The 21,533-nt window shown below is 33.4% G+C and overlaps 1 protein-coding gene across 1 annotated transcript; it reads right to left on the reverse strand.

The window, feature by feature from the left end:
• Positions 1–6,407: 6,407 nt before the first annotated feature.
• On the reverse strand, positions 6,408–21,005 carry LOC132746844 (tribbles homolog 2-like). The gene is made up of 3 exons (XM_060736108.1): positions 20,484–21,005; positions 16,473–16,765; positions 6,408–8,362 (listed from the first exon to the last, which is right to left on the reverse strand). The coding sequence occupies exons 1-3, from the start codon at positions 20,742–20,744 to the stop codon at positions 7,891–7,893; spliced, it is 1,026 nt and encodes a 341-aa protein (XP_060592091.1). The 5' UTR covers positions 20,745–21,005; the 3' UTR covers positions 6,408–7,890.
• Positions 21,006–21,533: the final 528 nt, after the last annotated feature.

Below are 21,533 nucleotides of genomic sequence, written 5' to 3' on the forward strand. Positions count from 1 at the left end.
TTCTTAGAGTTAAAAGGATATCAAAAAGTTACTGTGTTCTCATTTGTCTCTGTGAGCTGAGCTCCACGTGAATTATCTATGTAATAAATTTGAATGTATCCTCACATTGCTACAGTGTTATCAGCCTTTTTAGAAACACCTGACCTGGCTAATTAAAATATGCCAATCACAATTTTCACTATCAGCACTGGTTTCTTCATGAAAAAGTGGCTACACTAATTACTGTCGAGTAAGAGCCGATTTGCAGTTATATGGCTGATAACTGACAGGATTTCCAACGCGGTAAGTAAACTGGCCAATATATTTTTTACTTAACCGAACTGAAAAAAAATGAATAGCTGCATACGGCTGCGAAGACATTTCTCTTTATCCATCATCAAGAGTATTTCCTTGAAACTGTTTATTTTTCAAGATCATTCGTGAAAATGATGGCTTGACCACCGTTTTGAGCGAGATTTTTGCTTTTGTCTACGGTACTCTTATTAGTAACACAATGCATATTTTTCCGTATAATTTGGATTTTCGGTAGGCAAGTGACATTTACTAAGCTTCTTGTGATATAGAATATTGAAATAAGCTGATAAAATGGTATTCAAGCCGTTTTTTAGGTAACGCCGATGTACGCGAATAGTGCTTCATGGTAACGCCGGGAAACGTGATTTTTTTCTCCATATATTGTATTGAACTGTTACACAGGTTTAACGCCATTAATCGGCGAGTATCAGCACTTTTCAAATTTATTTTTGTGGGGAAACTTTAATTCATTTTATACAGAATTTATTTTAGATTGATTGCGTAGAAAATAAAGACACAGTCTGGAATCCGTCCCTGAAACCACAGAGCTATAAGCTTCGTAATATCATTAATCTTAGTTGAACAGATAATAATTTACGCTGAAGACTTGTGGGCTTCTGTTTTAGGTTAGAATGCACAAAACGTCACCAGAATCGACGTTTTCAATGTTAAATTAGGTCCAAAGAGAAGTTGTCTCCAGTTTTCCAGCTACCCCGAGTGATTGCGTCGCACGGTATTTCCATCAAATTGTCCACCAACAGGCAATATCTCTACATGTGCATACTCGGAAAACACATCGCTAGCTAACTGCATTCCGATATTTTTACATAAATGTCTGTAATCTTCAAAAATTATGAAAAACTCACCTTGTTTATCGTGTCACTCGTCAAAGATGGGTGCTCACAACGAGGAACGGAAGTTGCTCACAACATTTTTACCGATGGACATTTTTCATTCGTTGTGAGTTAAACGGGCGTGCCTATTCTCTTTTATCTGGTAACCCTATTTTGTTGTACCTGGTACCCTATCGTGTTGCATCTGTTAACCCTTAACCCTATCTTGGTGTATCTGGTTTCCTATCTTGTTGTTGTATCTGGTTTCCTATTTTGTTGTTGTATCTGGTGTCCAACTTTGTTTTTGTTTCTGGTTTCTTATTTTGTTGTTGTATTTGGTTTCCTATCTTGTTGTTGTATTTTGTTTCCTATCTTGTTGTTGTATCTGATTTCCTATCATGTTGTTGTGTCTGGTTGCCAATATTGTTGTTGTCTCTGGTTGCCTATGTTGTTGGCGAATCTGGTTGCCAATCGTGTTGTTGTATCTGGTTTCTTATCTTGTTGGTGAATCTGGTTGCCTATCATGTTGTTGTATCTGGTTGTCAATCATCTTGTTGTATCTGGTTGCATATCTTGTTGGTGAATCTGGTTGCCTATCTTGCTGGTGAATCTGGTTGCCAATCCTTTGTTATATCTGGTTTCCTATCTTGTTGGTGAATCTGGTTGCCTACCATGTTGTTGTATCTGGTTGCCAATCTTGTTGTTGTATCTGGTTGTCTATCATGTTGTTGTATCTGGTTGCCTATCTTGCTGTTGTATCTTGTTGCCTATCATGTTGTTGTATCTAGTTGCCTTTTCGTTTGTTATATCTGGTTGTCTATCATGTTGTTGTATCTGGTTACCTATCTTGTTGTTGAATCTGGTTGCCTATCATGTTGTATCTGGTTGCATATCAAGTTGTTGTATCTGGTTGCTTATCTTGTTGTACCTGGTTGCTTATCTTGTATCTGGTTGCTTATCTTGTTGTATCTGACTGCCTATCATGTTGTTGTATCTGGCTGCCTATTACATGTGTGTTGCTGTATTTTGTCTGATTACTTTTAGCTCACCAGAACCGTATCAAAGAGGGATGCTCCGGCGTCCGTCGTCATGCGTCAACATTCATCGAATATTGATATTTTTCTCTGAAACTGCTGGGCAGATTTATCTCAAATTTGGTCTGTAGCATCCTTGTAACAGTGACGCTTAAATTTGCTCCTGTCATTTCAATTGGCCCCTTTTAGGGGTCAACAGAGCTAAAAATAGAAAAATCTTTAAACATCTTCTTCTACGGAACCAATTGATGGATGATCACCAAACTTTGTCTGTAGCATTCTTGGGTAGTCTTTTATCAAGTTTGCTCATATAAATCAAATTGGCTCCTTTTAAGGGTCTGATGAGCTAAAAATAGAATTTTTTAGACATCTCCTTCTACAGAACTAATGGATGGATGATCACCAAATTTTGTCTGTAGCATTCTTAGGTAGTCTTTTATATAAATTTGATTGGCCCCTTTTAGGGGCCCCTAAAGATTAAAATAGAAAAACCTTTGAATATCATCTCCTACTAAAATGATTGATGGTTGATCACCAAACTTTGTCTGTCGATTCTTAGGTAGTCTTTTATCAAATTTGCTCATATTAATTTGATACGTGGAATTTGAACCAAGGGTGCAATTTCTGATGTTTGATAAAATCTGATCTACTTTTGATATTTTTGATACCATTTTACCTACTTCCTTGTTTTTTGACATACATACTTGAAAAAACCACCAAAAAAAACCCACAACAATCAGTGTTGTAAACGTATATAAATAGAGGGGCAGATTAAAGTTGAGCATTGGCAAGTCCAAGTTCAGTTGAAAAATAATTTCTAACACTGAAAAACAGTTGTTTCTGGTCAGCGATTTAGAGCCATCATGGCCCTCTTGTTTTAATGTATTATTAATTCTTTCTTTTTTGCTGTTGTTGTCACATGTTGTTGATAACATGCAACCTGGTTACCCTATTGTGTTACTATATTTCTGTTAACCAAGAAGGGTAAATGTACTTCTTCTCAAAAATAACTGTAGTACATGTTGTTTCTCATAACGGAAGCCCTTCTCTTTAACTGGTTTACACTACAGGGCAAACAAAATCAACACAAACATCAACTTTAAGTTAATGCATAGCCTTCAAATTCATTAAAATATCAACTTTGAAGTAACATTTTAGGTCAAAGTATCGCATTGTAGCGATTGGCTGAAAAAGAAAACCTTATGATTCAATTGGACATGAAGTGATTGGATGAAAAGTATATAAAACTAATTTAGAAAGTAATACTTCATTGTTTTCTGAAGAAAATGAAATATTTCACGAGTCTCTACCCCTAGCTTAATTAAGGTCTTCAGCGTACCCTTTTATACTATGACATGACGTGAACTCATCAGATGAAAAACAAAAATGTTAAATAGCGGCTTATAAAGTTTTGGAAGCCAGAACTACTCTACCCCACGTTAGAAAGGGGGGGGGATTAGATTTACCCTTGTCCATCCGTCCTTCCATCCGTCCGTTCTCTTTTGTGTCGCACGTAACTCAAAAAGTATTTAACCTAGAGTCATGAAACTTTACAGGAATGTTGATCAGCAAGTGCAGTCGTGCACCTGGGTATTTTCGTGAGGATTTATTTAGTATTTTTAGAGTCCATGGAGTGCATTGTCTTTGACTTAGTAAAAATTTGCAATTTTCAACTTGTGTCGCACACAACTCAAAAAGTATTTGACCTAGTGTCATGAAACTTTACAGGAATGTTGATCAGCATGTGCAGTTGTGCACCTGAGTATTTTCGTGTGGATTTATTTAGTATTTTTAAGAGTTATTGCCCTTGACTTAGTAAAAATTAGCAATTTACAACTTGTGTCGCATATAACTCAAAGAGTATTTGACCTATATTCATGAAAATGTACAGAACTATTGATCAGTATTGGAATTTGTGCACCTGGGGTTTCGCTTGTGGATTGATTCTGTTTTATCTGAGTTATTGTCCTTGACTTAGTTAAAACCGTTTAATTATGTTATTTGTTCTTTCAGTGCTTGAGTTAGAATCAACCAAGTTTACAGGAATAATGGTCAACATCACTATGAAGCTATGCACCTGGGACTTTGCATGTGGATTTTTTTTTTCAATTTTGTTAAGAGTTATTGCCCTTGACTTATAGTTGTATAGATTTGCAATTTTCAACTTGTTCATGCTTAGCTCAAAAACGTTTTTGACTTGTAGGCCTGAAAGTTTACAAGAATGTTGGTCAGCATGTGTACTTATGCACCTTGTTGTTTGCTTGTAGATTTATTCAGTATTTGTAAAGTTCTTGCCCTTTACTTAGTAAAAGATTTTAAGTTTTCATCTTGTGGCATATGTAGTCCAAAAAATATTTTACATAGAGTCATAAGATTGACAGAACAATGGAGTGTGGGGGCACCTGTGTCCTATGGACATATTTCTAGTTTTTGACTTGATATTTGCATTTATAACAAGAGCTGTCGGTAGGACAGCAACCCTCGACTATTCTTAGTGCTTGACAGTAAAAAGACCTTGATAATGTAAAATTTTCTATGTTAACAAGGGCAAATTTTTTCTTTAAAACCATGTTACAGTTATAGGCCTTGAAGAGAGTCCTATTATGCTCTCAAAGAAGAGTATAAAATTTCAACTTGTTTCAAAGCCAGATGCCAATAGAATATGAAAATATCTGAAGTGGTATGCAAACTTACATGTAAATTCTAAGTAGAAAAAAGGGGCATTATTCTGTCAAAATGCTTGATACAGTTACCTCCTCCTGTCTACAGGTTAGGGCCATGTTGGTGAATAAGTGTGCAAAGTTTCAAAGCCATATGTGCATGGACTTTGAAAATATTTGCTGTATTACAAAAACTTTAACGTAAATTCTAAGTCGAAAAAGGGGCATAATTCTGTCAAAATGCTTGATACAGTTACCGCCTCCTGTCTACTGGTTGGGGTCATGATGGTGAACAATTGTGCAAAGTTTCAAAGCCATATGTCAATGGACTTTGAAAATATTTGAGGTATTACAAAAACTTTAACGTAAATTCTAAGTTGAAAAAGGGGCATTATTCTGTCAAAATGATTGATAGAGTTACCTCCTCCTGTCTACAAGTTGGGGTCATGATGGTGAACAAGTGTGCAAAGTTTCAAAGCCATATGTCAATGGACTTTGAAAATATTTGAGGTATTACAAAAACTTTAACATAAGTGGTTACACCGACGCCGACACTCTGGCGACTACAATAGCTCTACTTATTCTTATCGAATAGTCGAGCTAAAAAGTGTATGTCAGTCCTGTGATCAGCTGAAAATTTCAATGAAATGGGGGGCAATCCTCTTTGAAGTCATTTTGCAAAAAATTTGGTTGACTACCCCTATATAACAGGAATATTTTCATGTGTCAGGCATTTCATTCTGTAAGAAATATCACCTCTTGAGCATGACAACTCAATTTTAAGGTAGGATTAGGGACCATTTCTTATAATGTAAGTCTATGGGAATATCAATGTGAGTGTCTGACCTTTACGGAAAATATGATATTCTGATAATATTCAGGTTTTTCTTGTTAATGCACTCGAGCCTAGAGTAGTAGTACACACTTTCTGTGTATGAAGACTTGTTTTAAGCGGTTTTACAAATAATCTTTTCATAAATTATAACCAATGGTCATGCATTGTTTATTATTACAATACAAATGTTATGGGGGTATTTAAAACAGATTTTTTTTCAATTCATTATGGTCTGTGAAATGAATTTTTTTTTCTTTTTTTTTGGGGGGGGGGGGGGACAATTTTTTAAAGATGAAACATAAGAATGTGGTCTTTCCACATAACACTTTATTTAAATGTTTAACACAAACAGATAACTCCATGGCGACTCGACTTTTAAACATTTGCCCCTGTGTGGATTTTGAATACTTGATCAGTGACTTCAAATACTTTCATATATAAGTAAGCTATCTAGCTTAATTAAGGTTATTGTATAAATATTTGGTTCTGCTCGCCTGCCAGCATACAATTATACTAATGCATAAAGAGGCACCTGACAGCTTCCTTCATAAGTAAATCTAGTTAGTTACCGTATGACCATTGATCTTTACATTTCTGTCCACAATTTTCAATTACATAAATATTTTGGTAAATATCCACCATTTATAACGATTGCGGACATTGTTTCATACAAATCTTTTTATACTGGTACACCTCATTCCATTCAGAACATATAAAGTAAATATAAAGTAAAAATAAAACATAAAATATATCACTTTTCATATTTTTTTTTTATTCCTTCCTTTTTCAAGTTAAAAACAATAACTCGAGGATAATATATTGCCCATTCTCTCAGCACATTGGACAATTAACAGTTTCGGCTTACGTTTAAAAATTACAAAATAAACACAATATAAAAGCCATAAACAATGACATGTTTTCCTTTCAACACAATTTGGCATGACATGACAGAGTTTACACCCCTTGCCACCAGTTTGATGCACCATTGGATGCACATAATAATTATTGCCAAACAAACAAAATGACTTACATGTATATATATAAACAATACAATTTCTACTATATTGTGCTAGTCAAATAAATTAAATACTGGAACGTCTAGAGATAGATCCCACCTTCAATACCAAGATCCCGCCCCTTCAACACCTAGATCCTGACTCCAAATTTAAATAACCTCCGAGTAAGCATTCTTCAAAATAATTCTGCGGCAATTATTAAAAAAATATATATATAATAATAAACTTCATAAGATTTTAACTGTTCAAACTTCAAGTTTGTTCCATTCTAATTACCAAATATCACAATAATTTTGTTTACTGGACTGAGAACGAACCGAAAAATTTCCATATTTAACCAAGGATGTCCAAGTATTAATCCAAATTAAACCAGACATATATAGATTCAATTGACCAGTTTTTTCTTTAAAAAAAAATCCATAAAAAAAACTCCTGGCATTTCATTTAAAGAAAAACAACATAAAAAAAGTTCAACAATACATGAATAAATACTAACATACATAGAAACAACAGTGAGAAGGAGAAATGAATAGGCAAACATTTTCTAGACATTCATTTTGATTAAACTGTATGGTCACCAAATAAAAAAAGAAATAAAAGAAAAATATCTAACTGGAATAAAACATTCAGCTTAGATTCAAAACTTATACACATGTACCATAGATACTATAGTATCACATTACCTCATGTATTTTTCATTTCGCCTCAGACCACAATTATAAAATATTTGAAAAAAGTTATCAAGGTCAAAGAAAACTTTACATGAAATTTTCTTGTAAGATTTCATGACAGAGTTGAGTTCATTGCCAAAAATGCTTAAAGCACATTACTATGCAACAAAAAAAGAAAACGAAAATAAAAAATGCCAGGTTTAACAACTTGTTCAGAATTAAACATGTACAGAATACATTACCAAATCTTCCAGAATGCATAAAGAAGTCAACAAAAATAAATCACAAAAAAACCAATGGAAAACAACCCCTAAACACACTGTATTGCCGCAGAAAAAAATTCAACATTATTTTCAACATAAAAGTTTCTTGTATCTTTCTTTGCATTGGCATGTGCCTCAAATCATTCTCTTTAACTTGTTTTCAAGTCTCAGATTTAGCCCATCTATAAATACCAACAACCCACTCATAACCGACGACGACGTGGGATGTTTGCAATAAATTTGTTAAATGTCACCCGGATGTAGCCGAGCACGTATAGAACAGTTCAGGTGAAAAGGTCATCATCGTAATCTTTAATAACAATATCTGGAACGGTTTGATCATTATATTTATTACTTATAGTGATAAAGCCATTAGAGTAAGATCCCCGATTAAGCCAAGGATGACATAAACATTCTTCCGCGCTCAGACGTAAGCTGGGATCTTGACGTAAAATACTTTTAAGCAAACATTTTGCTTTTGATGACAATGATGGAGGTAATGTATACTGGCCCCTTCGAATTTTTGAAAATAGAACGGTTGGTTCGGCATCATGGAACGGATAGCGTCCAACTAAAATTGTGTAAAGCATGACGCCTAGGCTCCACATGTCGGCTGCTCTTCCACTGTAAGTTGGAGTCCCGTTTAAAATTTCCGGACTGACATAAGCCGGACACCCGTGTTTATCCGATAGACGATCATCGTCTTCATTGTCGAGGACGCATGCATCTTCGAGACTATCAAGTCGCAACTCTGTCCTGAAAATAGACAAAAAGACATTTTGTTTTGAATCATCAATGATCAAGTCATACGACCAAGCAACAATTTAATAAATCAAGAAAATACAAAGTGGTAATTTATTACTACCAGTGTGAGATCATACACTATAATATAATGCTACTCCATTTAATTTAAACAGATAAACAAGATTTTTTTTTATCACTTTCAAGTCATGTGGTTTAAATGAGTTAACAATTCATGCTGTATATTATCAGAATTTACCCTGCGTCATGTCAGGCAATGAAATGCGTTCATGCAAATTATTTTTTTTTATTATTATTTACTATAAACATTTATTCTCAAGCACTTTCATGAACTCACAGCATGTAAATATTCATATCATAAATTCAAACAAACATTAAGACAGGCAAATTTTTTTCTTTCTATAAATCAATAATTCAAATTCAAAATCTATTTGTTGTACATGTATCACGCTTTTGACAAAGAGTTTAAAAACTAAACACATCTTTTTTTGTTCACATATTTTCAAACAATGATTTGAGTGTGGCCTGCCAAACTATTTCACCTAGGGTTGTCTGCTGATATCAACTTAGATATTTTACGTGCCTAGCTTATTATATCATCTCACCTACTTTTTCTTTATTACAAATAAATTTGGTAAGCACACATTCAAGTACACACACTGAAGTCACATATATTCACTTCCTCCCAAATAACTTTTAAACCAGTCAGATTTCAATGTACATGATTTTTTTTGTCTTTCCCACAAAACTTTGTTTATAACATGAATAATTTCCGAAGTTTTAATCATCAGAAGTAATCTACCATTATAAGTGAAACCTCTATAATCATTTAACAAGGAACATCGCAATGCGATGCAACCAGGTTTTCAGCAAAATATTTCACAGAAGCTTTGTCATGAAGGGGCATTTGTTTTTAATTGAACTTTTAGGAGGAATTATGGCTTTTTTTAATATTCCTCAAACAAAAATGATTGAGAAATTTTATGTTGTCTATTCGCCTTTTTTTCCCAAATGTTTTAGAAAGGTAAACAGTACTTTATTTTTGCTTAATTTTTGCATTTTTGCGTCTCTTGTCATTTTCTTTTGTCAACAATATTGGCGTGTGGTGTTTTGTGTGATATCAAGAAAAGTATGTTCACAATTTTAAAAATATACTTGAATGATGTCTTGGAAGAAACACGGGAATTTAGTGAGCGCCAGGGCACTTGATGACAAAGCTTCTGTGAAGTTTGATCAAAATCCATTGAGAAATGTAAGAGAAATTGCACACTGTAGAAATTGTTCACTATATATTCTGTATAAGGAAAAACTATACAAAGGGCCATAATGCGGTCAAATATTATCCAATCACAAAACCCCTACAATATGTGCCAGGCACTTGATAACAAAGCTTCTAAGAAAGTTTGGTCAAAATCCGTTGAGAAATGTAGGAGGAGTTGCGCACAGAAGAAATTGTTCACTATATATTCTATATAAGGAAAAAAAAACAAAGGGCCATAATTAGGTCAAATATATACCAATTGCAAAACCCTGGCAATATGTGTCAGGGCACTTGATGACAAAGCTTCTGAGAAAGTTTGGTCAAAATCCGTTGAGAAATGTAGGAGGAGTTGTGCACAGAAGAAATTGTTCACTATATATTTTATATAAGGAAAAAAACAAAGGGCCATAATTAGGTCAAATTTTATCTAATCGCAAAACCCCGACAATATGCGCCAGGGCACTTGATGACAAAGCTTCTGTGAAAGTTTGGTCAAAATCCGTTGAGAAATGTAGGAGGAGTTGCGCACAGAAGAAATTGTTCACTATATATTCTATATAAGGAAAAAAAACAAAGGGCCATAATTAGGTCAAATATATACCAATTGCAAAACCCTGGCAATATGTGTCAGGGCACTTGATGACAAAGCTTCTGAGAAAGTTTGGTCAAAATCCGTTGAGAAATGTAGGAGCAGTTGCGCACAGAAGAAATTGTTCACTATATATTTTATATAAGGAAAAAAAACAAAGGGCCATAATTAGGTCAAATATTATCTAATCGCAAAACCCCGACAATATGCGCCAGGGCACTTGATGACAAAGCTGCTGTGAAAGTTTGGTTAAAATCCGTTGAGAAATGTAGGAGGAGTTGCGCACAGAAGAAATTGTTCACTATATATTCTATATAAGGAAAAAAAACAAAGGGCCATAATTAGGTCAAATATATACCAATTGCAAAACCCTGGCAATATGTGTCAGGGCACTTGATGACAAAGCTTCTGAGAAAGTTTGGTCAAAATCCGTTGAGAAATGTAGGAGTTGCGCACAGAAGAAATTGTTCACTATATATTTTATATAAGGAAAAAAAACAAAGGGCCATAATTAGGTCAAATATTATCTAATCGCAAAACCCCGACAATATGCGCCAGGGCACTTGATGACAAAGCTTCTGTGAAAGTTTGGTCAAAATCCGTTGAGAAATGTAGGAGGAGTTGCGCACAGAAGAAATTGTTTACGCCCGCTCGCCCGCCCGCCCGTCCGCCCGCCCGCCGACATACCTCAATCTAATAACCAGTTTTTTCCTTCGGAAAACCTGGTTAACAATAAAATTATACAAATTCATCAGATTTGACACAAACAGCCCCTAAATAAATGAAATGGAATTGCCCTGCTATAAATTCGGAACAGTCTAATTAAAGTTTAAGGGAATTCAGTATCAAAATAGACTATAAACCAGAGTAGCAAAATGTGAAGAGCCTGGTCAGACTGCACTAATGTGCAGACTGGTGTACCTATACTGACTGTGGCATGGAGACACACGTCACTCAAATTACTCTATTAAACTCTGAAAACATTTCAAATTTACTAAAAACAAAAGTTTTGGAACATTAAATATTTTTAGACATTATACAATACAAGTGTACAGTATAGATTTCATTTCACTTCATCATTCAATAGTACTATAGTGCAATATTACAATTGATTTTTTGCAAATATATCTACGCAGTACGCAAGCCACTGCACTATCATTTCAAATATAAACCTTCTACGTATGTATTTACGACAATCTACTGCGACGTTTAAGATCGGTCCCATTCATAAACCACTTAATAATAATAGCCTTTACATAAGGGACACTATAATGGTATGTGTGTGTCATAAAATAGTGAAATTTCTTAAATGTCTTAAAACGTTTGGAGATACATGTAATTTTATAGAGGGGGTTACACAATGGTTAATGACCTTTTGAAATAAAACTGACAAATTGTGAAACTGCCCATTTTATCCCTCAAGGTGTATTTACCTGTTCAAATACCTTTGTCTTAATATTTCGAAATAACCCTCACCCTTCACTTGACCTTTAACAGTAAAATAAACAACACAAAAACTGTCTAAATGAAGTCTGTTGCAGATTGACAATTACAGCAAGTTTGTTCCCATTTTCAAATTTTCTTTTTTATAACCGATATCTGCATTCAAACAAACTTAAACGCGGAAAAGTTATAAATAAAAATAGTCTGCACGAATCTGAACAGGTCTGTTTACAATTAATGCCCTTCTGCAAAAATACTTTCAACTAATTTACATATTGACTTTGATCTAGCTTTACCTGGACTATTTTTAGTTTACCATGGATCTGTTGGGCACATGATTGTTTAATATACTGGTAACTAAATATCCTGGCCTGAAGTCACGATTCTGTACCACAAACTGGTAAACCAACTTTCCTTCAGTCCTTTATTAAGGAAGTAATGAAGATCAGGTAAACATACCAGATAAGCTTATAACAGGAAATCAAGATCAATAATTACTAGATCATGTTGAAATGCCTACAACAACTTCCCTTTAAACACTTTGTCATCATTCATGTATTTATAATTATAGAAAATTCAATTAGAGTAAAAGTTTTTCATACATACATTTAAATATGAAATAATTTAAAATCTGTTGAGAAATAGCTTCAAACAGTTTCTGATCCATCTGGGTTAAAATTACACGGAAGCACCAATAATAGCCCTGATAAAATATTATCCAATGACAAAGCCTGATATGCAAACAAAGACATGTACAGTTCTAATGTTCTTGTTTCATTTATCACGCTAGTTTTGCGCAATGAACTAGCCCAACTTCGAATAACTGGAAATTGTTCATTGAAAGTAAGTTCGATGGATTTTGGTATTAAAATGTGATTTACTATCATACAGCCATGATACCTTAGTATGCCTCCGTGAAGGTCATACAGCCAATACAGCTCTTTGATTAACCTTCAGCCTGCTGGCTGATACATATTCTACCCATGAAATAAGTGAAGACCAAGCTCAGCCGACACATCCGCTCTGTATGATCAGAGTTTAGTTAAAGCATTTACTTAAACATGATTCAATCTGGGGACAAGAATATTCTTCCATGTACTTGTTTAGTACACATGATCAATATAGCAGATACAAGTCTGCTGTCTCAATTGAACGCAAATAAACTATTCAAATTTTAACTGATAACGCAATAAAACAAGGGAGGCGACCTCCAGATAACACGCTTACATGAACTGATATATTTATACGACAACGCCCACTGTATAAAATCTACTACCTTCTCTACGTCAGCTCTGTTTTACCTGGCCAAATATGCAAAACAAGGTGGAGTACCATATATGAAGATTTTTTTTCCGCATGCCTTCAGTACGCTCATTAAATTTAAACTTACATACGTATATACATAATGCTTTGCACAACACAAAACATTAGAGCTTTACTTCCTGAGATTTAAATGTTGGATTGAAAAGTTTAAATGATGTTTAAATGATGTGAAAGTATACGGAGGCACTTTTCGGAATGGGAATATGGGTGATACTTATTTTTAATTGTCATGGTACCTCAATGCCTGTATCCACCACGACTATAAAATATTCATTGTGACACATTTTCACCCTTAAAATATTAATGTAGCCTGCATGCGGCAACTTAATCTACCCATGTTACCAGTGCAGCACAAGATTCTGTTCTGCACTGTTTGCTATTCAGTCAGTATGTAGTAAAAAGATTTCCCAAAATTTTTTGCCCAGAGTGAATGATGGCTAAGTACCGTCAAAAGCTTGGTTCTACGAAAGTAAGGGTTTAACCCCTTGGAACATTAGTGTAATTTAATTTCATACAACAAACAGTTTATTATAATTATCTATAAGCTGATGACTAAAAACTCTTTATTTATTTATTAAAGTTACCATATTATTAACAAAACATTGATCAATATTATTATATACAACCGTAAATCGTAAATCATTTAAAACCATAGCACCTACTAAATTAAAGCGCCTCCAGAAAAAATATACATGTTTGTTTAAACAAATCCATAGCAAACTATCAAAAATACCCAAAATAAAACAATGTTTAAATCAGAACAAAATGCATGGTTTAATATCTAGGTATGGTTGACAAATGTTTTAACATTAACAAAGTAACCAAGTACAATAGCATTATACAGTAAGATTTTACAGGTTTACTGACATTGACCTTACGTGAAACAAAATCTTACTGTATAGTTAGTTATACAATGAATTATAAAATAAAACTGCCACGAAAGGTCAACAGATATTCAGTACAATATTGATGAACCTTGTTTTTGTCCCATTTATTTTTTTTACTTATTGGTATCAAATAGAATAATAGAATGTTCTCCAACACTGCCGATCAAGATGATGTAAGGAAATATAGGACGAGGTCAACTTTCGTGAACTAACACTCAAATATTTCATTCAACTCGAGATAAACTTGTTAAACCTACAATACCTTATATATGACAATATCGTTAAACTTTATCATCAAAAAAATTGCTATCAAACATTTTTATTTAGAAGCCTATACACAAACTAATTAAAGCATGATTTCAGAAAAGAAATTGACATGAAAAAAGAAAATCAGTTCTCCACATTTTATTTCCAACCAAATATGCCATAATGATGTATATACCTTAGATAAAAACAACGAATAATTTTCAAGACTACGAACAATTTTCAAGACTACGTAAATAAATATTTCATTAAACACCACGTAAAAATAAAATAGTCAATAAACATTTGTTCATTGATGTATGGTATAGACTTCATCAAAATATTATTGACTACCTGCCGAATGGCTAATTTTGCTGACGCAATACAAAACTTGTTGACTAGCAAATGGCTTAACCTACTTTTGTTCTATAAATACACTGGTGAAGTAAACAGGAAAGGATGATTTATGAATCACAGCATTTTTTGTATCCCACTAGCTTACCAAAATGTATATACCTACTTAAAATCGCTTTAAAACCATACATTTTTAAGAGGAAGGTTTAAATTGGAATGTAGAACTTTACAGCTTATGCAATTATGAATATGCCTAAAATTAGGCTAAAAATAGAACAACTAGAATACTCCAGACTTGAAATTCGGTGAAACGAAACAAAATATACCTGGGCTATGTTTGAATTGAATTTAACCATATTCAAAATGCCAGGTATGCCATTGAATAGAATAGTTACTGAGTCAGTTTACAAAACAAAGTAAAGGAAAAACAACTGTTAATTTCATGAGAGACAAACATTGAAAATGTAACACAAAAAGTTGCAAAAGGCACAAATACTTAAATCTGACGCATGTATTAGTTTCAAATAAACATATAAATTTCTCAAGTTCTTGCACCTTATATAAATCATATAGTAAATATTGATCATGTCCGATTACCACCATAAGCCACCACTCCCTGCTTTTTTGTTGTTGTCTTTATGAAAAAACGTTACAGATCATTAATTTACACAGCCCAGCAATGATACATGTATTGCATCATGTAAACACATATGAATTATTGATGATTGTAAACACCCTGATGATGAAATAGTGACACAATTTTTGTTGTTTACACGCATATTGCATCATTCAGTGAAAAGCATCCAATTTCAAACATATACATGTAGCAAAATATTGATACAACTAAAGTTCAATGTCTAATTAATTAATATTCCTCTCTCCATGATTTATGCTGGGGGTGGGGGTGATCATAAAACACCAACCAGGCAACTTCAAGCTAGTATGCCACCAGTACTGGACAACAGCCTGCATGACTCGACTTCCGAATCTCAGTTCTCTAATTTAGTTATAGAAGTCTCTAAAACTTCTAATTCATTATGGAATGGTCCAAATTCAAAGCAACTTAACAAGTCCATTTGTGAAAATTAGTGGGGTAACCGGTAAGGGTTAATTAAGATTCCCACCGAAATCTCAAGATCAAGCTTTCCGTTGCTTCTAAATATTTGTTGGTTTAACTTGTACAAGTATGTAAAAAGGAACATTCCAAATAAAGGTATCAGGCAACTTATATCAAAATAACGGTTTCCTTTCGTCATAGAACTCTAAATGCATGTTTGTACATCATACTTAAATATATGTATTGTTACCATTCAAGTTGCTTTTTTAATTTTAATCATATTCTATCCTTCATTTTCTCCATTCTACACTATATACCTTAAATTATGCTAAATTGGTAAACAAAAAAAAGCTTAAGGCACAATCAAATTTCATGTGACAGTAAAGTTAAGTGGTTTGGTGAAATCGCATTGTATGTGGAGGTAATAAACTGTCACACCTCGCCCTTACAAACTATTTTGATACATATTTCATTAGATACATGATCGAAATGTTGTGTCATTCATTTTGAATAATAATTATCACCTATTTCATGGCCTTAAATCCAAGCATATTTATTATTCAGAGTTCATAATTCACGTTGATTATTCATTTCAGCCGTAATCAATAATGGCAATGATTATTTCCTTGTTTTTCATTGTATTAAACCCTGAATGGATAGATTTAGTTCCTTGCAAGTTAACTGCTTTTATAATGAAGAAGCTAGAATATATACAGAAAATAATACTAATTTGTATATAAAATGTAATGTTAAACATATTTATTTTGTTTTTTCATCAAAACAATACATTGGTTCGTATACATTACTTTAAGTACACTCATCATCAGTTTGTGAACACTCAATACCATTTTTGTACAATACATCCCATAAAAGTTCATGTACAGTAGTATAAAATGCCACAAGTCTTATAAGTTATATAATTGATCAAGTATTTGTGTTGTACATACCTCTCTTTATTTTTGAAGACAAATTTGCGTAGTTTGAGATCACGTAGAATAACGCCACTGTCGTGGCAATGTTTGACAGCTGAGATAATTTGTTGAAAGAGTCTCCTAGCCTCGTCCTCCTTCAGCCTTTTCTTCTGTCTAACGTATGAATGTAGGTCACCATAGTGACGGTCGAAGAACACATATGCCTTCGTTTCCCCGAGAATTATTTCAGAAATACTGCTAATGTTCTCATGTGCGTCAACCTGCCAGTATGCGCTCAAACTGTCACGGTATCTGTTAATCTCAAACACCTGAAAAAGTTAAAAAATAAAGCTCAATTTAAAGATAATTCTCCAATTTAATATAGTCTAATACTTATTTATTATTTTATATGAAGTGTTTGCCCATTTACTCTAACAGGCTCAGGGGTGGCAAAATCAAGGCCCTCTGAAACCATTCCTTGATATCATATAATTTTCTTCATACTGTGAGTGTGATGCTATTAATTGCACTCCCAAAAAGGACAACAACAAAAAAATATTGTCGAGTCACATTTTCTCCTGCTATTTCTTTCAAATACTATTACAATTCATCTCCAATTATATTACAAGGAGACAATACTCAGGAGTGGCACTGGTTTGAAAACACGTTCAATAACACGAGGCAGCTGTAAATGTCTCTGAGTGCACCAAGCGGCCAATAATCAATGAAGTTCTTATAGACTGACTCTGTAAATATGTGCTATCCTCAAACTAGATAGCTGCTGATGATTGCTGACTATGACATAAAATAAGCTCAACTATTATTGAGCATCTCCCTTCATAAAACAAAAGCTGTCAGTGGGATATCATGCCGGACTGTTCTCAGTGCTTAATAGTAAAACAAGAGCCTGGATAATGTACAGAATTTTCAAAGTTCAAAAAGGGCCAAAAATCTGTCAAAATCCAAGTTGAAGCCATAGGCCTTGGATAGTGACCTCCTATTATGCTCTCAAATAACCATGTGAAGTTTCAACCCATTCCCTTCAGTAGTTTCAGATATACTATTAAACTTGCACCAAAGGGGGGCATCAATGCTTAAAAGTTGGAGCCAATATGTTAAATGCAGAATAATAAACAAGAAAAGTTCTTATCTTAACCCTTTACCTCATATATACGCGAAACAACGCACTTTCCACCCCCCCTTTTTTTAGCCTGAAATAGTGAAATAAAATGTCCTATTTGGGCCCAAAACACATGTTTTAGTTTGAGAAATGTTGCTAAAAAAGTGAGCACTTTTTCGGCACCGCCCCCCATCCAAAAGATACATCAGGGGGTTGCCACAAGGGGGATGTGCCAAGAAAATTTTGGACTTGTGAGAGGCTTAAAATGACCCCAGGTCGATCATAAGGTAACGTGTAACCAACGCTGAAAAGCCTTTGACTCTATCTCAATCCCTTGAGATGTTGCAGCACTTTGAAATAAATTTTGATGGAAAAAATCGAGGCAAAATAGTGATTTTTGGCAATTTTAAGATGTCCCCTCGTTGCCATGATAACAGGAAATTTAAGACTGAGCATGTCGTTACAAAGGCAATGGTCCAGTCAACATTTGTGCCAAGTTTGATTAGTATTGAAGCATTTTTCATAGTTTCATAGCAGTTTGAACTTGTAAGAGGAGGCTTTTCAGTGAAAATGGCCATTTTTTCACAATATGCTCATGGGGGAAAGGGTTAATAATGAAAGTCAGCGACTTTGTACATGTATGTAAATTATGTAACAAAGAAAATCACAACTTACACAACAATGATATCAAATTTAATTCAAAACATACTGTACAGGTTACCGTTTGCACTAAATTATAAATACAAAATCAATACCTTACTTATATAATAATCTCATCAATTATATAAATGTATAAGTTAACTGCACCTAACAAAGATTGAGAAATGAACCGAATGACCTATTCAGTATTAAGCAGGCCTAATACTTGAACTTTCTCATTGATATCACATACATGTAACAATATTTATTTAATTATATACATATTTCTTATTAATAAAGGAATGTTGATTTCCTTCTCAAACCACAATTTGGTAAGTTTACTCAAATTTGAATGATTGTTTAAAAGTTTTTTTTTGCTATATTAAAAAAAGTTATTTCCTACTATCACTTGAACTAAATTCCTGTTTATACTAGTATTGTGTGTCATTAAAAAATTAAATGTCTCAATGATTTCTTTTATTCTAAATTAAACAGAAATAATAGAAGACTTTCATTGAAACAAGATTTATAGATCTATATTTCAATTAATTTTCATCCTACCTTAACTTCCTTACTGATCATCAAATCCAACATTGTATTCTTAAACAATTAGAAAATGACATAACTTTGAATAAATATATAACTATAAGTATAATATATAATTATATATAATATATATAATTCACAGGCAAATAATATAAGAATACTGTATTGTAAGAAACACTGCATGCAGTCAAATGACACTGTTATGACTGTAAGATGAAGTCTGCCTACAATAACCTTCACAGAGTATTCAGGCAGTTTTGTGTGTACATGACTATACTCACATACAGCAACAAAACAGTCTGTGATGCAAAATTATCAGAATATTCAACTGCATTTAATGAATAATGCCTTCACTCTATCTAATGATATACTTGTCCCGAGGTCATCAATGTTATTTTGAGGTCAGATTGGTCAGGATTGCAAAATGTACAAGAAAAACATCATGTCAGCCACGTAAGGGTTTATTACATTTTATACAGTGAGGTTTTTTTTTCTCATTGTTTTCTGGTTTATTAATAAAAAGGGTTACGACTCTTGTAACACGCTCTGGACAATTTACATCATACTTCTCATGTCCCCCTAGGGCGTGTCTTTGGTTAAACATATCATTTTACATGTAATCAGTGTAAAAAGATGTAATATTAGAGATAACTTTGAGCGGCCAGTTATTTTATGACCAATACAAAGAATATCTAGATATTAGCCTCAAGGAAATATTGATAGTGCTGATATCAATATTAAAGAATTCAAAAACTTTAAATTTCATACCTTGAAGTCAATTTTGTTACATGATTTTTAAGAAAATATAAGTTCAAGTTGTATATTCAATCTGGATGGCAGCTTGACAAGTTTTCACATCAGAAATTCTTGTAGTTACTTACTATATCATTTTTGATACTTCCTTATTTGAAATATTTATTTTGTCCATCAAAACCATTCTCTTTAGTTTAAAATCAAATTCTTGTTTCTCAACAGGGACTTCCATTACTCAGGATCTTATTTTCTAACTTCTTTAATCCTTATGTAACTGAAGCCTCTTACCAATCGAAATTTTCTTAAAAAATAATTGTGAAGTTTGCTTAAAAGACTGAGCTTATATATATGTTCATGTACATAAGCCTTTTTACTTCCCAAATAAGCATTTTTAGGAATAAATTTTCCCAAAATCAAGACCATTCCTTCAAAATTAATTGAGAAAAATCATAGTTAATATATATTTTATCACCCTCCTAATAACCAATACTATTTTATTATTATAAAAGCGTTTATTATGTTTTATAAAAAATTATAATGATTATACAGGTAGATCTAATTATTTTCAGATCTATGTATTTTTGTAATACAACACAGGAAATGATATCAATATATGTATTCATATATCAACAGCTTGCATTGATCATTGTTTGAATAAAAATAAATATGAGTAATGCACTTTTGAACAAAGAAAGCTTCAGTGGCCCTTAAACATAGCACATGGCCCCTAACAAAGGACCCCTGAGTCAACAAAGAGTTTTGTCCCTTGAATGTTTTGGTCTTTGTTCAATTTCTTAAACCATGTATCATACCTTTCTCTCGCAGAAACTTGTGAGTGTGACATGTTATCAATTAAGACTTATGTGTTATAAATCTTGCTTAAATTGTAGATGTAGTAATATTTATAAACAAAAAAAACAAACTTCAAACTTAGTAAAGTTGACTACAAATTAAGAATATGATGATCTACAAATAGCTATTATACTTACCCTGCATATTTTTTCATCCCTGGTTTGGCAGTCACATGCTTTGTAAGTTTCAGCTTCAATATGTTCCAGTAAATATTTGCCAATCTTGTAGATTTTACACTGTTGTTCTGGTTTTGCTGGAAAAACTGGTGGATTTGGTTGAAGATCTGGAGTCAAACAACCCCCGTTCGCAACTAAGTCTTTGTCTGATTGTTCAAGATTTCTTTGTTTTGGCCCATGACTAAGGATATGAAGTCGGGGCCTTTGTCTTACTAGACTCATAAAGAAAATATGTATCACAGATAAAACGTTGAGGGTTCAAAACTCAACAACTTTCACTTTCCATTTTTTAGATGATCTATCACAGATTAAAGTTTATCGAATATAAATCATGAAATTGAGATTATATATGACAATGATGCGCAAATTCTTGATGTCTTATCACGCTCAGACAAATTCGGTAAATAGTTGCGAAAGAAAACAAATCGTGCAAATACATGTATTAGTTATGACGTCACAAGTCTTTGAACTATTTCTGAAATCACAGACGCTTGGGGTTTGGAGCTCAAAACGCCTTTAAAATCCAAATAAAATGCATATTTGTCAATCCCAGCACATGTACTGATCATATATATCAAAAAAACTTAATATAAGCCGTTTTGAAAAAAAATCATATTTCAACATCTATAATAATACACAAGATAAAAATGTTCGCCGGAAAAAATCCGCACCCCTACCGTCATAATCACCATGTATTTTAATCCATTTCCAATATTTTAACATAATCCTATGGTCCATCGACACAGAAGATATCATTCTTCACGATGATGGTCAATTTTAAACTTCAACGGTAATATAAACAACGCAACAGCCGAAATAAACATCAATATTCTCGCCGTTTTTTTTCAACGACAAAAACTTTCGATAAATTCAATGGACCAGACGGCTATGAACGAAGCTATCCGATTATGTGGTTCCCAAACTTAAAAGCGCTGCGCATTTTGCACACGGCAAAGCTGGGGCCACATAATCGGATAGCTTCGTTCATAGCCGTCTGGTCCATTGAATTTA

This window comes from Ruditapes philippinarum, unplaced genomic scaffold (genome assembly GCF_026571515.1).
Source record: "Ruditapes philippinarum isolate M1 unplaced genomic scaffold, ASM2657151v2 ctg387_1_1_1_1, whole genome shotgun sequence".
Classification (NCBI taxonomy): domain Eukaryota; kingdom Metazoa; phylum Mollusca; class Bivalvia; order Venerida; family Veneridae; genus Ruditapes; species Ruditapes philippinarum.

Excerpts from the sequence above, each read along its gene's own strand:
- LOC132746844 (XM_060736108.1), bottom strand. The coding sequence starts at position 20,744 with ATGAGTCTAGTAAGACAAAGGCCCCGACTTCATATCCTTAGTCATGGG. Across the intron at positions 16,766-20,483 it reads GGGATGAAAAAATATGCAGG|GTGTTTGAGATTAACAGATA; the intron begins GTAAGTATAATA and ends TAACTTTTTCAG. Across the intron at positions 8,363-16,472 it reads GTCTTCAAAAATAAAGAGAG|GACAGAGTTGCGACTTGATA; the intron begins GTATGTACAACA and ends GTCTATTTTCAG.